Below are 23875 nucleotides of genomic sequence, written 5' to 3'. Positions count from 1 at the left end.
CTAAGGTCAATTTTCTTTCACCTCGTGGAAGGGGATTCCAGTGATAGACTGTAATTTTGCTTTAACCTCTAATATCACCAAGGTATTGTCTTCGGTAGAAGGACTGGAACAGGGACAATTCAGCCTAGTCACAGCTAACGAGGGGTGATTTCAGCTGAAGTAGAGGCTCAAATTTCAAAATACCACATTGAAACCTGTGAGAATGTTCTGCTGAATACATTTCCCATTCAGGATGCAGTTAAGGTTGTTGAGAGGTGAGCAACCTACATCATGGTAGCACAATGGAATTTAGCTTATGGCTGGTTGTAATTCTTCAAAACTTCTAGTTGTAATTTTTTGGATTGATTTTGATTGTATACAAAACAATGAGTATGAACTTAAGTGTTATTTATTTAAATACTAGGCTGTTACAATAGAAAAATGTTACATAAAAATCTTGCAGTCTTTATTTGTTTGTCAATACAGAATTTTCAGGTAGATACATCACTTTTAACCAGTAAAAATTAGTTTATGAAACTAATAATTACTGATTCAGTTAAAATCCATATTTACAAAACAGTAACATTTCACTTTATAGAATATTTTGTGCATGTTAACTCTATTTATTCTTTTTATTTTTCTTCCCCAAAATAGACAGTAATTTCTTAGACATGAAATACGGTTTCTGAGGAGAGCCATCATTGCGTTCAAGGTCTTCCACTGAAAGCAATACATGAAAATATTAAATGAGCTGATAGCTAAATCATAATTCAAGGCTAAGTGTCTAACAAATGCAGTAGGGTCAGTTAAGTAAAAAGTGAAAAGAAGGTAAGAATTTCTGGTCAGAGAAACAAGGGTAATATCAACAGCAACAGAAATTGGTAAAACAGGAGCAGGATTCCTTATGAACAGGGTGGCAGGGCAAATAGTGAGTTTCTATAAACAATTCACTGATAGTGCTATTGTTTTCAACATCAAGAGCAAACCAATACCAACAACAGGTAAGGTATACATGCCAATGTCACGAGCAGAAGATGAAGAGAGACAGAGTGTATAAGAGCAGGGAATGGGTAACTTGGTACATGAAAGGTGATCTAAATCTAATTGCCAGGAGAAACTGGAGTACTATAGTGATGGAGGGAACAGAAAGCAGAGTTATGAGAGGGTACGAGGCATGGCAGTAACATTATCTTTTCCTTTTTTTCTGTCCACATTGCTATGCAACTTCATAGATGAGCAGGGGCAATTGTGTTTCATAGTGTGACTTGCAGAAGCAGTTAGAAAATGAATATTTAAATATGCTTAAGTTGGTTTTACTGTCATTTTCCAAAAACTAAAGCTAAGATAGAACTTCTTTCTTCTTTAAAGATGAAAACTTATCACTGTATATGTGAAATCATTCTTTGTATGTTTTAACTTCTTTAATACAATATGATTTGTGTAGCACTTGGTAGTGGAAACATAAAAGACAATAATGATGGAACAGTACAAAAAACACTGTTTCAGTTTTCTTACATGTTTTGATAAAAGAAATACATAAAACAAATCTTTATAATTTTACCAGTTACACTACACTGCACACTGTGATATAATTTCATAGCCAATTATCAATTGTAAGACAGAAAGTGAAAAAGGATCGCATGTTGAGGAGGTAAACTTGTCAGTACAAGCAAAAATGTCTGATAATATATAAAATATCTGTTTTCATTTTTTTCTGTGGTGTACTAATTTACTCCATTCTATACACACTCATACTGATTTGAAAGTTATTTGGATCCAACATGAATCAATAATATCATTAACAGCAACTGATGTACGTCATCTGAAAATGGGCCTCGTGTCATTTGAAGGAGCTCAGAGTGGTTTTTATAAAAGAAGAACATTTTGTGAATACAATGATGCCAAACAAGACAAGTGATACTTTTCTCCATGAGATATAAATATGTACAGATGTTACCAGTTTGCAGTTGGCAGGCATAAAATGCCAGCTGACAGTTATGTTACCGTAGCAAGGAAAACCTACACATACAACATGTTAACTACGCTCTTGCTGCTAGAAATGAAAAAGGTGAAGTTGCTGTGAATGTGTATGATTGATTAAATATCTTGAAGAACAGTAATGCTAACAAAGTACCTCACATAACTAAATATGTCCATTTTGAATTCATCATTAACTGCAAAGGTAGTGTATGTCACAAAAAGGACATTACTCAAAATGAATTTGTGCACCACATATTTCCCAATAAAATTGGGCCTGTTGTGTTTCCTGATGCAGTCATTTTAGCAGGGCTGACAAGACAATGAAAGATTATGTATTTAAAAAGATCAGGACATATTAAAAAGACACTCTGTGTCCTGAAGTAGACCTACAACCTGAATCCGATCCTAAGTCAGTGAGCATGAATATCCCAGGAAAAATGTGACTAGCCAGGTATTTTAGATGCAAAAAAGAAGAGGCAAAAACAGTGTGTTTTAAAAGATCTTGAGCCCCTTAAAACACAAGTATTTTAGAAATAAAAAGTCAAATCTTTGGCCATAATAAAGTATGGGATCCCTGTAATGTGGTTTTGGGCCCATTCATGACTTCAAAATCAAAATACAGTCCAAGAGATACCATAACAGGGAATAAAAATACCATTGTGAAATTTTCACTCTGCTGCAGAGTGTGTGCTGATATGAAACTTTCTGGCAGATTAAAAACTATGTGCCAGACCAAGACTTAAACTCAGGATCTTTGCTTATTGCAGGAAAGTGCTTTACCAACTGCGCCATCCAAGCGTGACTCATGATTCATCCTCACAGCCTTACTTCAGCCAGTACCTCATCTCCTACCTTCCTAATTTCACAAAAGCTCTCCTGCAAAACTTAAAAGACTAGCACTCCTGGGAGAAAGTGTTACATCAGTGGACACTCCACTGCAGAGAAAAAATTTCATTCTGGAAACATCCTCCAGGCTGTGGCCAAGCCCAGGCTGTGGCCAAGCCATGTCTCTGCAACATCTTTTCTTCCAGGAGTGCTAGTCTTGCAAGTTTCAAAGTGTGCTTCTGTGGAGTCTGGAGGTGAGGCACTGGCAGATGTAAAACTGTGATGACAGGTTGCGAGTCATGCTTGGGTAGCTTAGTCGATAGAGCACTTGCCTGTGCAAAACCACAGGTGCTGAGTTTAAGACCCAGTCTGGCACACAGTTTTATTCTTCTGGTAAGTTTCATAAAAATACCAATAGTTTACCAAAAATATCTGTGCAAGGTATGCTAACTTTTATCAATTTAGGACCAATTTATTTGGTTTTAAATTTTTTACACTATATTGTGCTTTCAGTCTGAAAGTGTTAAACACTTAATGTGTAATGTTAACTTTAAAAAGTCTGAAACTTCCTGGCAGATTAAAACTGTGTGCCCGACCGAGACTTGAACTCGGTACCTTTGCATTTCGCGGGCTAGTGCTCTACCATCTGAGCTACCGAAGCACGACTCATGCCCGGCACTCATAGCTTTACTTCTGCCAGTATCTGTCTGTACCATTTAACAAATGACATTTTAAGGGCCATAGATAAGCAGAATTTTATTCTTGTTGTTGTGGTTGTTAATCCAAAGATTTGTTTGATGCAACTCTACATGCTACTCTATCTTGTGCAAGCATCTCCATCTCCAAATAACTACTGCAACTCACACCCTTCTGAATTGGCTTACTGTATTCATCTCATAGGCTCCCATTACAATTTTTACCCTCCCTACACAAACACACTCTTCCCTCCAATTCTCAATTGGCGATCTCTTCACATTTCAGAAAATGTCCTATCAACCTATCTCTTCTTCTTGTTAGGTTGTGCCTCAAATTTCTTTTCTCCATAATTATATTCAATACCACCTAATTAGTTATATGATCTACCCACCTAATCATCAGCAATCTTTTGTGGCATCATATTTCAAAAACTTCTGTTCTCTTCTTGTCTAAACTGTTTAACATCCATGTTTCACATCCATAGATGGCTACATTCCAGACGAATACCTCCAGAAGAAGTTTCCTAGCACTTACCTCTATATTTGATGTTAACAAAGTCTACATTTTATATCCTCTCTACTTTGGCCATCATCAGTTATGCTGTTGCTCAAATAACAACTTACTACTTTAAGTGTCTCATTTTGTAATACAGGATGTCTGGAAAGACTTTCCCTGATTACATAAATTGATCACTCAGGCTAGAAGTAATATACAAATATGAAACATGTGTTGAATTGTTTACAACTATCAATTTTTTTCTGTTTTAGGTTTGCAGTATGTAAGTAGTGGATGAGGTGCAGTGCCCAAGAAGCCATGTTAACCAATCAGGAGAAGGCACAGTACGTCCTGTGGTACCATGAGACACAATCACCAACCACAGTGCAGAGACACTTCCAGACAACATTTGGAAGGAATCCACCTGATGTCAAGAGCATTAAAGGCTGCTATGACAAATTTAAGAACACAGGATCAGTTGCTGACCTTCCGAGATCTGGTCGACCAAGAAGCTCAGCAGACAGGGTGGAAACTTGTAAGGCAGTCTTTTCTGTGAAGTCCAAAGAAATCGGTGCACAGGGCCTCATGTGAATTACAGATGCTAAAAAGCTCTCTCCATGACATTTTACACAAACGTTTATTGTTTCGTGCATACAAAGTGCAAATCGTTCAGGCCTTGTAGCCCAATGACAGTACACTTCGATATGACTTTGGGGTCGAAATGCTATCACGTATTGATGATGATGATGGTTATCTCAGACGAATTGCCTTTTCCGATGAAGCGACCTTTTTTGTCAGTGGAGTAGTGAATCAACATAATGTGTGCATTTGGGGTTCACAACCCCCTGGTAAGGTCATGGAGTACACCAGAGGCAGCCCAAAGGTGAATGTTTGGTGCGCGCTATTGCACGATCAAATAATCGGGTCATTCTTCTTCGCAGAGGTTACCATCACATCTGCAGTCTATCTGGACATGTTACAACTGTATGGTGTTCATCAGCTGCTTCAGTATCTCCCCGAAGTCTTGTTCCAGCAAGGCAGTGCACCGCCTCATTGGGGTTTGGACATTCGTGCTTATCTCAATATGACCTTTCCTGGACAATGGATTGGTCGTGATGGGTCAATGGTTTGGCCTCCACACTCTGCTGACATAACCCTATTAGACTTCTTTTTATGGGGTTATGTTAAAGACAAGGTCTACCGAACACGTGTACCAGATCTTGAAACCCTGCGGCAACGGATAACCATAGTCGTTGAATCGATGCTTCCAGTGATGTTGGCTAACGTGTAGAACAAAATTGAATATCGCCTAGATGTGCTATGTGCTACCAAGGGTGCTGATGTGAAAGTTTACTGATGTGTGAAAAAACTTTGATAGTTTGTAATGTAATCAGGGAATGACTTTTCAGACACCATGTCTAATTCCCTCAGCATCACCTGATTTAATTCAATACAATCAATTATCCTTGCTTTGCTTTTGTTGATGTTCATTTTAATTCTGATTTCAAGACACTGTCCATTCTGTTCAAATTCTCTTCCAAGTCCTTTGCTATCTCTGACAGAATTACAATGTCATCAGCAAACCTCGAAGTTATTATTTATTCTCCCTGAACTTAATTCTTACTTCAAATTTTTCTTTTGTTTCTTTTGCTGCTTGCTCAATGTACAGATTGAACAACATTGGTGATAGACTACAACCCTGTCTCACTCCCTTCTCAACCACTGCTTCCCTTTCAGACACCTAGGCTCTTCCTGCTATCAGGCTACTGTACACATTGTGAACAGCCATTTGCTCCCTATATTTTATCCCTACTACCTTCAGAATTTGAAAGAGAGTATTCCACACAACACTATCAAAAGCTTTCTCTAAGTCTATAAATGCTATAAACATATATTTGCCTTTCCTTAACCTATTTTCTAAGAGAAGTTGTAGGGTCAGTACTGCGTTGCGTGTTGCTACATTTCTCCAGAATCTGAACTGATCTTCCCCTAGGCTTCTACCAGTTCTCTCACTCTCCTGTAAAGAATTTGTGATAGTATTTTGCAACCATGACTTTCTGAACTGACGAGTCTCTAATATTCACACATGTCATCACCTGTTTTCTTTGGAATTGAAATTATTAGATTCTTCTTGAACCTCAGGGTATTTCACTTATTTCATTCATCTTCCACACCAGATGGAAGAGTTTTGTCATGGCTCGCTCTCCCAAGGCTGTCAGTAGTTCTGGCAGAATGTCACCTACTCCCAGAGCCTTGTTTCAACTTCAGTCTCTTACTGTGATGTAAAGTTTCTTGCATATCATATCTCCCATCTAATCTTCATCTATGTCCTCTTTCATTTATATAAAACTGCCTTCAAGTTCATCTCCCTTGTGTAGGCCCTCTATATACTCCTTCCACCTTTCAGCTTTCCCTTCTTTGCTTAGGACTGGTTTTCCATATGAACTCTTGATATTCATACATACATCTGCTTCTCTTTTCTCCAAAGGCTTCATTAACTTTACCTGTAGGCAGTATCTATCATTCTCCTAGTGAATTATGCTTTTAAATCCTTACAGTTCTTCTCTAGCTAGTCCTGCTCAGCCATTTTGCACTTTCTGTTAGTTGCACTTTTTAGATGTTTGTATTCCCTTTTGCTTGCTTCATTTTTATGTTTCCTCCTTTCATGAATTAAGTTCACCTTCTGTGTTATCTATGGATATCTATTAATCACTGTCTTTTTACCTGCTTCATCCTCTGCTGGACTCACTATTTCATCTTTCAAAGCTACCCATTCATATTCTACTGTAGTCCTCCTTCCTCTTCTAGTCAATTGTTGCCTAATAATCCCTCTGAAACTCTCGAAAACCTCTCGTTCTTTCAACTTATATAGGTCTCATCACTTTTATTTTCTATCTTTTTGCAATTTCTTTAGTTTTAATCTACAGTTCATAACCAATAGATTATGGTTAGAATCCACCTCTGGCCCTGGAAATGTGTTACAATTTAAAATCTGGTTCCAAACTCTCTGTCTTACCATTATATAGTCAATCTGGAACCTTCTGATGTCACTGAGCGAGGTGACACAGTGGTTAGCACACTGGACTGGCATTCGGGAGGATGACAGTTCCAAACCGCATCCAGCTACCCAGATTTAAGTTTTCCAAGATTCCCCTAAATCGCTCCAGGCAAATGCCAGAATGGTTCCTTTGAAAGGGCACAGCCAATTTCCTTCCCCATCATTGACACAGTCCGAGCTAGTGCTCCATCTCTAGTGAGCTCGATGTCAACGAGAGGTTTAACCCAATCCTCCCTTCTGGCATCTCTTCCATGCATACAACCTTCTTTCGTGATTCTTAAACCAAGTGTTAGCCATGATTAAATTACGCTCTGTGCAAAATTCTACAGGTGGATTCCTCTTTCATTCCTTTTCCCCAGTCCATATTCAGCTATAGTTTTTCCTATATATCAAATTAAACAATGATAAACCATGAAACATATTACCTCAAAACAACTACTTTCCGTTACCAATACTCAACTGGTCGTAACTCACTGACATTTGGAGATAGAAATCTATTTGTTTATTTATTTTCAAATTGTTGAGAATTTAATGCAAAAGGAAAAAATTACAATAACTCAAAATCCAAAATTTTCAACATGACATTTTTTTCACTTTCTGTCTCACAAATATCGTAGTAAAGTTGAGTGCAACACTTAGCAACAGAGTGTTTGACCCTAAGCCAAATTGATAGTATATAATTCTATTTTTTGTTCATTAGTCATATTTGTAACAATAGGATAACACTGTTGATTTATTGGGGATTACACAGATACCACATGATGATTCTGAAACTGTATTTTAGGATTCCTGTAAGAAATACATATTTTGAATGTTTAAAGAGTTACCTTCATCTGCACATATTTTGCTACCATACTAAAAACTGAGGAACTATAACAACTAAACATTGTAACAGGACAGCAGGTTTCATGGTGTATCTGCTCATTTGGCAAATTCCAAAATTGTGCCATCTGTTAATGAAAGAAGTTACAATGCAATATTGAAATTCAATTAAATGATTATTTTCAAAAGTTATGTTCTTTCAGCTAATGATGGAGAACAAAGAGTCATTGTTTTATAAATACAATTAAACCAGTTGGTGGAGAAAGGAACTAAGTCACTTTTGGGAGATTTTCACTTTTTTACATAAATGTATTGAACAGACTAAGACACACCTTACTGTCATGAAACGAACTATGTTTGGCTTCTTCCTGTGAGAATAACATGAGGTCGATTCGTTACATACTGAGGAGGAAGGAAACAAGTCAGTGACTTAGTTCCTTTCACTGCCACATGACATGTCCCACCATCAGACTGTACTGTCAGTGAGCTTGTACTACGCCACATTCAAACTAGATGGCATTGGCTTGTGGCACACAGGTGCAGAAAGTGTAAGAAAACACTAACTTGGCACCAACTTTGTGATGTGTTATGGTTATTGTTGATTATTTTTGTTGTAAGTTATTGAATGCCATCTATCAAAATATCTCCCAAATGGAAACGAATGAAAGTGAGTAGAAGAGGAAGAGAATCGAGGAGGCTAGAGTTCATGGATTGCCATGTAATGACTACAGTGGCAGAGCAGTTTCTGAAATATCTATCGGTGCTGATTGCATGTAATGCATCAGTACTGACAACTACGCATTCAGCAATTTCAGTGTAACATAAATTTCATAGCATGTGCTACATGCTTTGTGATTACTTAATAAATTCCAGATGCTGAATGGAATGTTTCCAATGTATCACTGAGGATTATTGCACTGAGATACTTTCAAACTTTTTAAATGTGGAAAAAAATAGTCAGTTAACAACAGTTAACAAGAGTTAATTGTGGCAGGGGTCATTATGAAAAGGAGATGAGTAAAAGTTGTCAGTGACATTGATAGCATCAAGAATCAACATTCCTTTGTTTACCATGCCATTGTCTGTGGAAGAAGAGTTCATGTCTGCAAACGTGCTTTTCTCACTCTTCATGCTGTATTACAGAAACCTGTTTTTTGTATTTGTCAGTTACTAGTTAAAGGTCAAATTCCAAAGGACAAGCATGGAACAAATTCATGCATAATCAAAATTTCGGAAAATGTAATAAATTTCATAGATACCCATATCACATATTTCCCATTCAAAAAAAACTCACTATGCTGGGAAGGAAATGCCCACTTGGATCTGAAAACTGTGCACAAAATATTCCTTATGAATTATCCAGAAGTAAATATGAAATACAACTTCAGAAGTAAATGTGAAATACAACTTCTATAGGAAACATTTTTGTGAAAGTTACACTTTTCCTTTTGATCATCCCCAAATTGATGTATGTAGCAAATGTGAGGAACTTCAGTCCTAGTTAAAAAGTCCACATATCTCTGACAGTAGTAAAAGAGCTGTACAACTTGATTTGGACATTCACAAGTGGTGGAGCAGGACTTTTATAAATTCATTGAAATAACTGAGCAAGAATGTATGAGCAGCGAAAACATTGTTGCACTAGCTTTCAACTTCATGAAAAACTTGCCTCCCCCAAACATCCTAGTGCAGGAAACATTGTATTTACGTCAGCTGTAGGTTAACTGTTTCTGCGTTTATGAGATAAAGTCCAGGCATCCCATGGTGTCTTGTATCATGAAGGTGAAGTGGAAAAAGGTAGCGAATGAGGTCTGTTCATTCCTGTACCACTACATAGAAAACTAAGTACCAAAGAATGTTACAGAAGTATGCCTGTTCTCAGACAGAGCACCTGGTCAAAATAAAAATAATACTGTAGTAAGGACGACACAGTGAAAAAAAAAAAAAATAAAAAAATAAATAAAAACCTCATATTTCCTAAAGACACTCTTTTCTTCCTTGTGGCCATGTGTTTGGAATACCGAAGAGATAAATAGGGAAATGTGTCAGAGTGAACACCCTTAAAGAGTATGTGGAAATCATAGCAAACAGTATTTATGAAGTTACGGTCATTATGGTGGAAAGTGAAGACATAATAGACTTTGACACATGTTGGCTTCATCATTACAAACCAACAAAAACCAAATTTTTCTGTGGCAGTTTTCAGAGAATTTTGTTGTGAAGCAATGAAATCGGGAGTCATGACTACCTACCCTTTCATACACAGCTGTGCCAGTCACTCCTTTAATTTGGGAAAAACTAAACTTGCTTCATTTCAAATTGGGTTGCAAAGGCCACATGATGGAAAAAAAGGTTAGGAACAATAAAAGAAAATTGAAGACATTCAGGAACTGGTTAAGTTTATGGATGGAGAAGACACTGAGATTTTTTATGAGGAGATATTGAAACAGCCGACTATAAGTGATAACTCAATATGATAAATTATGAACTATTCAGAATGTTGAATTCTATGAAGTAGTAGTTTTCATGTTCAGTTGAAGATAATCTTTCATTGGTTCATCAATAACTTTGAGTTTTAGACCAGAAATGTGTAATTTTGAATGTGTTATACTCATGAAGAGTGCTAAATTCCCTTGTTAACTGGAATAAGAAACTATGTTCTAAACCTTCAATTTTTTTTCAGAAGATATTTCTTAGAACACATGAAAATTATTTTTATACCCGGTATGTATGATAAGCATCCAACAAATGTCAAAAATTTCAGTGCAATTTGTCAAATAGTTTAACAATAAGATTGTTTCTTGTCTCTCCTAAAAAGTAAGAAAAGGTGACCTAGTTCCTTTCTCCACCAACCAGTCCAATTGCAACACAAATGCATAAGACATTAATTACAATATTAAGTTCTCCATAACATCAGAAATATTATAGGTGCAGAAAATGTAAGGGCAGTTTTGGAATTGGTGGAAAAATTCCTTTAAGTTGAAGCATTTTCCATGTCCATTCAAAATCATCTTAAATTCAATAAAAATTACATTTACTTATTTATTTGTGCTAAAATGGAAGATCAGGTTGTGGGAAGAAAAGTTAACTCAATTGTGGTTGCTACCACATTCATAGAAATTAAAAGTAATTTAATAACATGGGAAAAACTATTCTGATTCAAAACTAATATAAATTAAAGTAACGTTAGCTCTCAGGCAGATTAATTCTAGGATTTAGGAACATACGTATTTATATTTCATTTTTGTCATCTCACATCCTTTAAACTGGTGGGGAGAGACACGTTTTTATACAGATTTTTTGGAGTCACGAAAAGGTGGTTCAGTGTAAGGTTATTTTTAAGCAGTCACCAAGACCACCAATAGATTATTTTTGTCAATGACTTCAAAAAGCAGGTTGGCAACAAAGGGAAAACATGGCCAGTGGTTAATGTTACTGTGATTTGTATTGTATACTATGGTAGTAATAAATATAATTATATGATGACTTATTTTGATTTATTAGTTGGTGTGTCAAACATGGTGCATAGCTCAGGTGAACCTTGGGAACATATTCGTGGAATGGACTGCAGCTACAAGGTGTACAACTTGGCTTCCGCCATTTGCCGATAGGTGGCGACAATAGTAAGTGGCGGTCGAAAGAAATAGATCGCATATGTCAGGCAGTTAGCTTGGACTTCGGTCAACATAACCTCATTCAAATATTAGTTGATTTGTCTCTGCAACATAACGTTGTTGTTGATCAAATATGTTAGTTTACGAGCCTAATTCTCATCATTTGCAGGAGGTGTTACTGTTTTGTTTCAATATGAAGAAAACTGTAGATGAGACTGTAGATGAAACTGTAGATTATTGAAAAAATGTGTGGTGAGTGGTTTCAATGCTTCAAGAATGGTGATTTTAACGTATTTTAATGTCGTAGACTGGCATAGTGGTGGAAGACAGAATGTTTTCGAAGACGCAGAATTGGAGACATTGCTGAGTTGAAGACTCACGTCAAACTCAAGAAGAATGGGCATGATTATTGGGAGTGACACAGTAGGCCATTTCAAAACGTCTCAAGGCTACGGGCATGATTCAGAAAGAAGGAACTTGGAACCTGTGTGAGCTGAAACCAAGAGACGTTGAACGGCGTTTGTGGGAGAGGCAAAAACAGAAGGGATTTCTGCATTGCATTGTGTCCGGGGACCAAAAATGGGTTCATTATGATAACCATAAAAGCAAAAAATCATGGGGATATCCCGGCCATGCTTCCACATCGACAGCCAAACCGAATATTCACAGTTCCAAGATTATGCTCTGCATTTGGTGGGACCAGCTCGACATAGTGTACTATGAGGTGTTAAAATGAAGTGAAACAATCACAGGTGCTTGTTATCAAACACAATTAATGGATTTGAGCAGAGCATTAAAAGCCAAATGGCTAAAATACAGTGAGAGGCAAGATAAACTGATTTTGCAGCACGACAACACTCGACCCCATGTTGCAAAAGAGGTTAAAACATATTTGGAAACGTTAAAATGGGAAGTCCTATCCCACCCACCATATTCTCCAGACATTGCTCCCTCTGACTATCACCTGTTTAGATCAATGGCGTATGGACTGGCTGACCAACACTTCCGATCTCATGAAGAAGTCAAAACTGGATCGATTCATGCGGGATTCATACACTGCCTGAAAGATGGGAGAAAGTAGTGGCCAGCGATGGAAAATAGTTTGAATGATACATGTTTCATTACAGCCTCAAACGTTAGGGAAAAAACGGCAGAAGTGATGTTGTACACCTTATAGTTTAATTAATCATTTGTTATAAATGAAATCCATTGAATGGGGCTTCAGAATATAATTTTTTATTGACATCAAGCACAGAAAACACCACAATACTCATATTCAGTATACTTTTCTGTCACATATCATAGTGTAACAAATGCAGTTAAAACAGTAAGCAGACGACCCTATTTAATTCATAAATTTTAAACTAAACATCTTCATGGATAAAAGCAAATAAGAGTACTTACGAAAGCAAAGGAATAATGTGTCAACAGCCATACTGTAAACTCCAAAACACACATGTGCTATGAAATATGTGCCTACGCCAACAAGAAAAACAGGTACAAGATTGTATTCATCAGAATCTTGCCTTCGGTCAACGAACACATAAAATGATAGTGCCAACATTCCAGCTGTTACTGCCAGTTTTCCCAAGAACAGTAGGAAATCAGTAACCTGTAACAATGAGATTTCATATAATCAGACATCTAGATACCGTTGTGCATAAAAGCTACAGATCACAGAAAAGATGTGTAATAAAAGTTATTTTTGGCAGAAGTTGGACACGAATATTCATAACAAAACATTTAAATTACCAGTCCTTACCACATCCCATTCTTTAAACATCAGTCTATAAATATCATAAAACTGCTGCTAGCAGAAGTGAAGGTTTCTGTATCCTCAGTAATAACTGATGTAGAACTAAGACATCATTAAGGACAAATGTGGAGTGCATTTGAAGTTATCATGGCAACAAAATACTCATTATATTAAATGGATAATCAAAAAATTTATACATATGTTAATGTACCTTTGCTGTGCTTCCCTGTGATGACAGGGACCAAGGCAACTCTCAAAAAAGCATTACATCTGGAATGGAAAAGGTATAGTAATCTCATGAATGGAGAACGCAATATTTGAAAAGGAGTACACTGCTACACTCACTTGGGAAATACGAGTTGGAAAATTGTGATCATGGTGCTGATGCATGTACTACGAAGAGAAAGCAGAGTTGAACAAGACTTTTTGCTAGAAGAATAGAAATTCTAGAAGTGATTTTCAGATACTCTCTGTTGTGTTTCTCTTTATCTCATATGTCCCTAGACCTAGCAGACATCAAAATGCTTTGGACAAATAATGCCTCTTGAAATCACTGTGAACCAAAAAATTGTAATACTAATGACAGTGACTCCACTAAATGTTGATCGTTCATCATATTACATTTTGTATCAGAACAGGTGATGCAATTCTTGATTAATATGAGGCACTACTGATGACTCCTACTTGGAATGAAGTTTAGTTTGATTGTCTTAGAGTTGATTGCCTCTTTGAGTAAGTTTTAATGCTGTGAAAAAGAGGTATAGGTAAGTCTGATTTTCTCTGTAGCACTACATATGGAAGATGGCACTACTTGGTTTACTACATGTGACCTTATCTTTTCCCATAACTTGCTACAAGTGTCATCTACCTGAATGCAGCAGAAGTATAGATAATTGTAATAAATCACACCTGAGGGAAGGTCTCAGTTTCGCATATATAAACATGATTCTCTGTGAAGAAAGCCATCCATGATGTCACAAATTACATTCTCACAGAGCACCACAGGTAACATTTCAATTTAGTACTTTATGTGCCCTTCCCAGGCCATTGGTTATGAGCATCATAAAATTTCTTTATGGATGGAAGCTAAATCAAGGCATTAATGAGTTTACCTTTTGCGCTGATGGATTTTTAATTTAATTACAGAAAATAGAGGATCATATTAACAGTCTTTACCAGAGCAGAAAAATTGAACTGTGAAAGACACATGATACAATATGGTGCTTTACAAGATATATTCCTGTTCTTGCCCTTAATGAAGGACCTACTAAGTACATCAAAAATTTATTCAAAATTGTAATGGATGTTCATAGCTCAGGTTTATGCATCAAAAACAAAACTTTGCCACATTTCCTACCAACTCACTTGCTCCACAAGCATATAAATGATTTGCTGCATATAGTTTACACATTGATCTTTTTCTAAGGGGAAAAATACTTAAGTCCTTCAATAAGCTATCATTATTAGAAGTTATGTACCAAACTGAGGCCTACCATACTCACAATACCCCCCCCCCCCCCCCCCCCCCCCCCCCACTAATCACAGAAGATTTTTCTCACTCTCTCAACTTTCAGAATATCTCTGTCAGATCTCTGTCAGACCACATTATTCTTGACAACCAATTTCCTAACCACACAACCCATCTCTGTGATTACTTTCTTGTAGGACTTGTTGCATACACCCTTCTACCAGCACCTATTCAAATCCTGTCATTGTTCAGCTTTTTTATATTAGGATCACCACTTCCTGCTTCCTATCTCTTTGCCATTTCTTATTTTCTGGTATTCTAATATGCAATGAAACAATGAAACTTTCGCTACTTGAGATGGCCCCCCATGAAAAATGAGTGACCATATGACAATGACCGAGAGTGGAATAAGGATGGACTAGGATGATGTGGGGGTTAGGTGAGTGAATGAATGCAACTTTTGGAGGGGTTGTAACGTTTTGATGTGCTTGTCTACAACTAAACTTATCATCCTTACTGAGAGTAGCAGCTGTTTGTAATCCTTTATCATACAGTATACAGACATGATGTAGAACCTATGACTTAATGTGACCAGTTATTGTACCAGGTATCATGGTAAACCTGTAAAACACTAACCTAGAATTAAGTAGACTATCATATCAACATATCTTAGTTAAGTAACCTTGGGAGGCACTGAACAGTGGTGCCGAGCTCGAGATCAAATTCCGAGACCTAGTCCCTGGTCAATGCAGGTGAAAAGGGACCTCTACTACTCAATCTAACCTATCCCTTTTTACTGGTCTTCTTAAATAAAAAATCCTTTTATAGTTTGCTATTTCCAGTATGATACATGATAGTTTTTTTATAAGTGTAATACAGCCATCATTTACACAAAGAAAGAGGACAAAAGCTCTCCACAAGGCCCCACCTCCACATGGTGCTGCATGGGCAATGGAACCCGCTGCCTCAGCTGCATAGCATGTGAGCTGCATGATGGGGTCCAATGGTCTTGGCTAAATGGACTGACTGGAGCACTACGGCCCACACAAAACCTGGTGGAGGGTGACAAAACTTGTCAGATGGTGGGCCCTAGTAGTCCAAAGGCAACGTTTTTTAATACAAAGGGCAATATGTAATACATATTGATGCTTGTATTTCAACCCAACGTTGCCTTACCAGTACTGGCACCCAACAGCAAGTCACAACACTAATACTCTCAACAATGCAATTCCTGCAGCGCACTTTCTGAACATCATTCCTATAAAATTTGGTATCAATATGGTAAATAGTTTACATCTACACTGTCTAATATAATGGAAGCTTAATTGTAACCACCCTGTAATACATTGCTAGTTTTTTTAATCCAACTATGTTGTATCTCCATAGGTGCAAAATTCATCCTGACTCTCTAAATAAATCATTTTTAAGCTCATTTACTGCAACCATTCCTCCTTTTACTTTCAAATTCAGTGAATGCTTCATGCCACACTCTCCTCATATTCATTTTGGCTTCATTCAGCTTTTGATCATCTACTGAGCTGGGATTTGGCTTAAATCAGAGATGAAGCTCCGTTTACTATCACAGAAACTTTCTAACATGGCTATTGTACCATGATCGATCTTTCCATCCTTCAAAACTATGCTCATCACATACTTATCCATGGTATTTTATACAAGGCTTTTGAGTTGTACACATTTGTGCTCCACATCTTGAACATTTGATGTTGACTGCTTAGATATTAAGCAATTTGTATTCTGTAACTTGTTCTAACCAAAAGTATTTTCTTTCCTTTTTAAACATTTCTTATAACAACCATAGTAAGTGATGCTTTCACAGCCTTATTAGCATTGATTCTCCCCATGACGTTAATTGATTCAAAAAGTTTGGGTCTATCAATAGGGACAGCTGGGACATTGTACTCAACATGTAAATTCTTCTCTTAACTGCCTGAAGTAAGTTTTAGACAAGACATTCAGAACATTAACCCAAATCCCTTTCTCTGGCACTAGTTTCAATTGCATGGCTGTCCCATTCTAAAGCAAGCTGGCAAGTTGAAGTCTCTCCTCGTTACAATTGCATGATCAGGAAACTTTCTTGGTATTCTTCAAGCTGTCTCTGAAGTCCTCTCTCAGTACTGCCCGTAATTCCCATGGTCTATAAATGCACATGACTGTCATGTTTTGCCCAAATTTTCATTTACCAAGACTACTTCACATTTGAAATTCTGTAATAAAGTCGCCAGACACTATAGAGTTCATTATAACAATAAATGTATGACACCATTACTGGCACCCAGGCCATCCTTGCAATACAACTTACAATCTGGATTTAGTATTTTGCTGTTGTTCACTGCTGGTTTCAGCCAACTTACTGTTCCTAATACTGGTACTATGTGGTATTACTACCTTTAATAACTGAGACTATCTCTGAGATCTCACCACAGATGATACTGCAGTTTACTATCAACACATTAACATTTTATTTTTCTGGTCTGCAAGGCTGAAAGTTCTCATCTAAGAGTAATGTGGCTGATCTGTATTTGATTTCAGCAGGCATTTCACCATTGGCCCTTAGGAGGGGTTCCTCTATCCTTAAGAAAACACTATGTGCATGCCACACACACTCTGCTAGCTGAGTAATAAAATTCTTTGTGTAGTGCACTCCAGATGTATTCAGGGGAGCCTTACAGTTCTCCATCTGACAGTGTTGGAAAAAATTTGCAACCAGCATTGTCATAGAACTGTCTGAGCTTTGGTTTAGACCCTAGAATTGGCTCTAACCCAGAGGACTGCAGTGCATCCCTGTAAGTTGCCTATTGCTTGTTGGAACTGATCATTACCAAATTTGCAATTAGGTTTAGCAAAATATTTGGAAGATGTGAGGAAGCAGTACAATTTTTTTTTATACAACAAATTATTGTGTGCAAGAGGGATCAGGTGAATAGGGCAGCATAGTTTTTAAGGTATTGATATCATATTCACACTATCCTCATTTTGTTTTTTTGGCAATTTTTCCAATTTATTTAAAGAAATGTTTGGATGGTTCCTTCAGCATGGACACAGCCAGCCATCTGTCCTGTCATCTTATAAACACCATTATAGTTATGTTCTATGTGTCTATATATTTGGGGTATATATTTTCATTGTATTATGATGTCAAATCATATGAGGCCTGTTCAAAAATTTCTGGAACATTTATAATTTTTACACCACTGGTGTATTGGAACCAAATGTGGTTGGCATTCCTGCACACGCCTGTGTTTAATGTGAAACTGCCACAAGTTTCATTGTTGTATGTCTGTTAGTAACTGTTCAGTGCTGTATTGAGTAGAATGTTATGTTACATAGTTTGCAAATTTTGGAATGGCAGAGTTAGAGGAGCAATGCATCTGCGTTTAATTTTGCATGAAACTCAAGAAAACCTTTATAGAGCCACATGAAATGATGCAGGAAGCCTAAGATGTATTCGGTGTTACAAATGGTTCACACAGCTTAAAAATAGCTGGGCAGAAGTTAAAGATGACCCTTGTTCACCATGCCCTTCAACATCTACTGGCGACATTCATGTCAGGAACATCAACTAAATTGTGTGCACCAATTGAAGACTGACTGCGTGACAGATTGCAGGGAATGTAATATTTCAGTTGGACCATGTCATGAAATTCTAACACAGTATCTTGGAATGCACCATGCTGCCACCAAGTTCGTTCCATGGCTCATGAGTCAGAACTAGAATGACCTTAACCTCACAATCTGTGAATAGCTTTTGGATCATGCAAATGAGAATGAGATATTCTTTAAGAGAATAATAACTGGTCATAAGATGTGGGTCTGTGGTTATGATGTGGAGACCAAGGTTCAGACTTCACAAAGGGTCAGGAAAAGTTCTCCAAAATCAAAAAACTCATCAGGTCAGGTCAAATATCAAAGCCATGCTGAAAGTTTCCTTTGACTTAGAAGGACTACTTCATCATGAATTTGTGCCAGAGGGACAATATGTTAATCAGTGGTACTATTGGGACATGTTGTGACACCTGCAAGAAAATGTGGCAAGGAAACGGCCTGAAATGTTGTGAAACAATTCATGGCTTGTCTGCAATGATAATACAGCCACATATTTGTCCCTGTTGTTGTGTGACTATAGCAGAAAAAATGAAATCACTGTGCTGCCGCATCCTCCGTATACTCTAGACTTGGTCCCTGTGGGCTTTTTTTTTTTATTTCCGAAGTTGAAAACCCCATTGAAAGGACAAAGATTTGCAATGAAAGATAAGATAAAAGAAAATTTGCAGACAGAGCTTTGTGCAATCCAGCAAGAGGTGTATGAAGACTGCTTATGGAAATCACAACGGCACTGAGAGTGGTGTATCAGTTGTGGAGGAAAATATTTTAAAGAAGACCATGCACAATAAGTAAAAGGTAAGTGCGGAAAAATTCTGTAGACAAAGTTCTGGAATTTTTGAACACATCTCATATATCACTATCAGGTGATCCTGGATGGATAAGTCAGCAAACAGAAATTTTAAAGCTGACATAACAATAATTATTTCAGATTTTTGAAGTCATCTCACCTTAGATTTTTTTGCAGATGATGCAATTGTTTATAATAAAGTGCTATAGAGAAAGTTGCAAAAAGGTCCAGTCTAATTTTATATGAATTTAAAATGTGAGAAAACTGGTAAGTTGCTTTAAATGTTCAGAAATGTAACATTCTTCACTGCACAAAATGCAAAACTGTAGCAGCCTAGGACTACAGTACCAGTGAGTCACAACTGGACTCAGTAATCTCATACAATTAAATGAGTGTAGCAATTTGTGGGGATATGAATAAGAATGATCAAGTCACCTAAATTATACATAGAGCAGGCAGCTGATAGAATACATTTCATTGGTAAAATACTCCAGAAATGTGGTCAATTTGCAAAGGTGAATGCTTATAAAACACTTGTGTGGGGAACCCTAGAGTATTTAAGTTGTGGTTGCCACTTCATTTGTGCTCACAACTTAAATATTCTTGTCCAATATAGGAGCAGACGATTTGCTGATGCTGACTGAGACTATGCTAAAACAAACCTAGTCATTTAAAAATAGCCCAAAACTGGCTATAGCAAAAAAAAATAAAGATTAAAAAAATGGTGAGTGCATCCTCTTTCAACTTTTCTTAAATCAATTATATCCACAGATTTTTTGAAGACTCAGCATGGATAAAACAGAAAGGCATCAACCCAGAGCACTGTCATACACCACAGGGTTTGGGAATAATTTTAGACTACATGCTGAGTTTTGAGTAGCACTGTGGGAGGGTGGGGGGATACCTCAATTTTGTTTCATTAACAGAATCTTTACCACTAGGGCTCAACCAAGCTTGGCTCATATGGAAGTTACTGAAAATGCTGCATGCAGTCATTAGCAGTTCTAAGGAAAATATAATAAGGTGGAGTTTCCCTATAGTTTATTCCCACTGTGGCTGTTGAAAAGACCATTCCCAACAAGTTTGAAGTAGATGAAATTAGCACAGCCTGGCTTGTGCAGGAGTTAGACAAAAACACCAGAAACATAATACCTTATCATGTCTAATATGGTTTAGGAAACCTGTTGATATTCAAAACATCGTCCAGTCATTTTTGAATGGATAAATATAGGTCCTGCTTGGTTTTCAGGGGAATCTTATACCATTATTCCAGCAAAATAGTGGCACGTTTGGGTAACAATGATGGAGCTGGATAGCGATCACACACTTTCTTCTCCAAAGTAGACCACAAAAGCTCAATAATGTAGTGATCTGGTGTCAGTGACATCCAGGAAAGATGTGACAATTCATCCTTTTGATCACAAAACCAACCCTGGCTGATGTGAGCTGTGTGAACGGGGATCTTCTCTTGGACCACATCATAACTATTGGGGAAATAAGCATTGTACCATGGTATGGATCTGATCAGCCTTGGTACTAAAGAGACCTCACAGAGTAACCACAATACGGATGGAATACCATGATATGGCTGCTCAAAACATCACCAAATGGCCACCATGTTTAACTCTTGGGATGCAAACTCAATCATAAGCTGGATACAGTCTGAAAAAGGACTCATTTGACCAAATAACTTTCTTCCATTGCTCCATAGGCCACGTTTTATGGGTTTGGCACCATGTTTTCCTGTTAAGGGCATATGCATCACTGATGAATGGTCCTGGAATTCCAATTCACCCCACAATTCTCTGGTTATGGAGCCTCCTTCATTTCTTTTCGGTGCTGTTATGGTTTGTGAGTGTGATATTCAGTTCTACAGTGACATTTGCAGCTGTAATCCTCTTATTTTTTGTCATAATCCTACCAATGACCTTCTACCATGAACACTCAACACATACTTTCTTCCATGTTGTGACTTAGTGGATGATGTTTTTCTACTCTCTCTATATGTGGAACAAATCTTCGATACAGTGTCTCTTGAAACACCAAATACTTCAGCTACCTTGGTTACAGAAGCATCCACCATATGAGTACCAACAATCTGTCCATATTCAAGTTCACTTAGTTCTGACATAAAGCACTCAACTACAAAGAACACTGTCTACAGCAACTGACACTTGCAACATATTGAAGATATTGCACAAGTACCATTCATGGACAAATACAACAGCATAACATGCAGGCTTGGCTAGCATCTGGATTTACATTCACGTGTGCATTTCTCATGGTGTTCCCATATTTTTGTCCAAGTGCTGTACTTAAAGTGAACCCACAATAGCAAGCAAAAAATGCTACAGCATGGCCCTTTACTGGGTGACTGCAATACGACATCCAGTATCATCAGCCAGCATCACAGACAACCAGAAAGTGTGATGAATTGGGGTGTCACTGATAAAACATGTGCTATCCAATCCTATGTACAGAGAGGCACTGAACCAGCAACCATTGCATCAAGGAACTGGGTACTACCTCTCCTTCAGCAAATTTCACATACCATGATTTAGGAGGACAACAGCCATACATGTATTGAGAGGAACAAAAAGTACCATTACTACTTCTTCCATGGTCTGCACTTTCACTTGTTATGTTACGCGTCAAAAATGTCTGGAAAGTGGTTGGTCAACAATTTTCTCTCACAGTCTTCAAGCAACTACCCTTGTTTTATAGTGTTGCTTGAAAACTGTGTGATATATGATTCCTCTGGAATGTATTCAGCCTCCTTTGTTTCCCTGCAACACCACTTAAAGGCTCTGACCACAGCACATATGGACATAACAACATGCTGCTCAGTGCCAGAGATCATTCTCAATTTTGCAGTCCTAATCATTTGTTTATTGTCATGTACCTAAGCTGTACTATGAAGCCAATTTCAATAATGTGTTATCTTTAGCATTACAATGTTCACAAATTTTTGTTAATTTTCTTACTTGTTGAAGGAAAATAGATCTGATGAAATGAAATGAAATGTCGAGTGATGAGGGCCTCCCGTCGGGTAGACCGCTCGCCTGGTGCAAGTCTTTCAATATGACGCCACTTCAGCGACTTGCACATTGGTGGGGATGAAATGATGATGATTAGGACAACACAACACCCAGTCCCAGCGTGGAGAAAATGTCCGACCCAGCTGGGAATCGAACCCAGGCCCTTAGGATTGACAGTCTGTTGCGCTGACCATTCAGCTACCGGGGGCAGACAATAGATCTGATTAGTAGTACAGAAGGAAGAACCTATCAAACATGTAGAGGATTCGGAGCAGATCACCACTAGGAATTCTAAAGATAAGTAGATAAACACAAGTGGCAAAGAACAGTTTTGCTATGATGCACCAATCATGGGCAAGGCAGAGTCCAGTAGCTAAAGGGAAAAATATTTTTATTTTATCCATCATTCATAATTCCAGACAAAACTGCACTGAATATTAAGAAAGAATACTAAACAGTATCTTCACTCACAAATATTCACAAATGTAAATATCTGTAACTGAAAATATTAATTAAAACTGATTGGCAGTCATGTGCATGAGGTTTGCTTCCTTGTTTGTGTTTCTCTTTTTCCAACAAAGGCTGTGGCTAAAAGCTAATTTGTGTCTTTTAATTGTGTCTGTCTGCAGCTTAGCGTATTACCTTTACAGCCATGGAGCAGAAAACTTGGCCATGCGGGGTAGCTGTGTGGTCTTAGGCATCTTGTCATGGTTTGTGTGGTCCCCCCCCCCCCCCCCCCCATTGGAGGTTTGAGTCCTCCCTTGTGCGTGGGTGTGTGTGTTGTCCTTAGCGTGAGTTAGTTTAAGAGTTGGATTAAGTATTGCGTAAGCCTCCGCAGTTTGGTCCCATAGTCCTTACCACAAATTTCCAGAGAATTTCCAGGAAACTTGAGCCAAATGTGTAAGAATTTTTGTGAAGATCAGGTACTGATTGCTTAGGGGGGGGGGGGGGGGGGGGCTGAAAATCTTGGAAAAAAATGTAAAAAACAATATTCAGAGTGATCTGTAAAAAACAGGAGACAATGAAGTCACTAATGTGGGTTCAGTGTGACTCTTATCGTGTCATGGCCATGCTTGGCTTCATTCTGCTATGAAGTGAGTAAACACAAAGCTGAGCGAGTTCCCTTGGACAGCTGTGAGATACTAAGTTGATAATGTTCCGAAGGATATCATAGTTTTATGGTACAGCATAGGATATAATAAAATGTGTCATAAGTGTTAGAGCTTGCCAAAATCTCCAGAATTTATAGGTATAATCATACAGCAGAAAGTGCAGGTTGGAATGGCAACAATATTATGAAATGTATAGATCACTGCTCACTGAAAAAATGACACATTGAGTTGCAGACAGGCACAATGAAAAGACTTACATATTGAGCTATCAGCCATTGCCTTCTTCAGAGGAGAAAACACAAATACATTCACACAAGCAAACACACCTCGTGCACATATGGCCACTATCTGCAACAGCCAGTGTGCAAGAGAGATCTGTATAAATACAATATTCTGGCCAGAGCTGCCAGAATGGTGGTCATGTGTGTGTAAGAAAAGCTTGCTTGTGTGAATGTACATATGTTTTCTTTTCCACAGAAGGCTCTCGCTGAAAGCTCAACATGTCAGCTTTATGGTGAGTAACAATCTGTCCTTTTCACAATATTGTTGGATGCATAGGTATTTTACAACAAAAATAGTAATTAATAAGTATTTAGTTATTTTGATTAGATAATTGATATT

The 23875-nt window shown here is 37.6% G+C and overlaps 1 protein-coding gene across 3 annotated transcripts in view; it reads right to left on the bottom strand.

The window, feature by feature from the left end:
• Nucleotides 1–370: 370 nt before the first annotated feature.
• LOC126363070 (choline transporter-like protein 4) overlaps nt 371–23875 on the bottom strand; it is a 243910-nt gene continuing 220405 nt past the window's right edge. For all 3 annotated transcript variants that reach the window (XM_050007935.1, XM_050007936.1, XM_050007937.1), the window contains 2 exons: nt 12874–13081; nt 371–699 (listed from right to left, as the gene is read on the bottom strand). In XM_050007935.1, coding sequence (XP_049863892.1) covers nt 599–699; nt 12874–13081 — 309 coding nt within the window. In that variant the 3' untranslated portion in view covers nt 371–598. The remainder of the gene's footprint in view (nt 700–12873; nt 13082–23875) is intronic.

The sequence above is a fragment of the Schistocerca gregaria genome, chromosome 1, assembly GCF_023897955.1.
Source record: "Schistocerca gregaria isolate iqSchGreg1 chromosome 1, iqSchGreg1.2, whole genome shotgun sequence".
In the NCBI taxonomy this organism is placed as follows: Eukaryota; Metazoa; Arthropoda; class Insecta; order Orthoptera; family Acrididae; genus Schistocerca; species Schistocerca gregaria.
The sequence above is the reverse complement of the archived record's forward strand: the minus strand, read 5'-3'. Positions and strand labels throughout refer to the sequence as shown.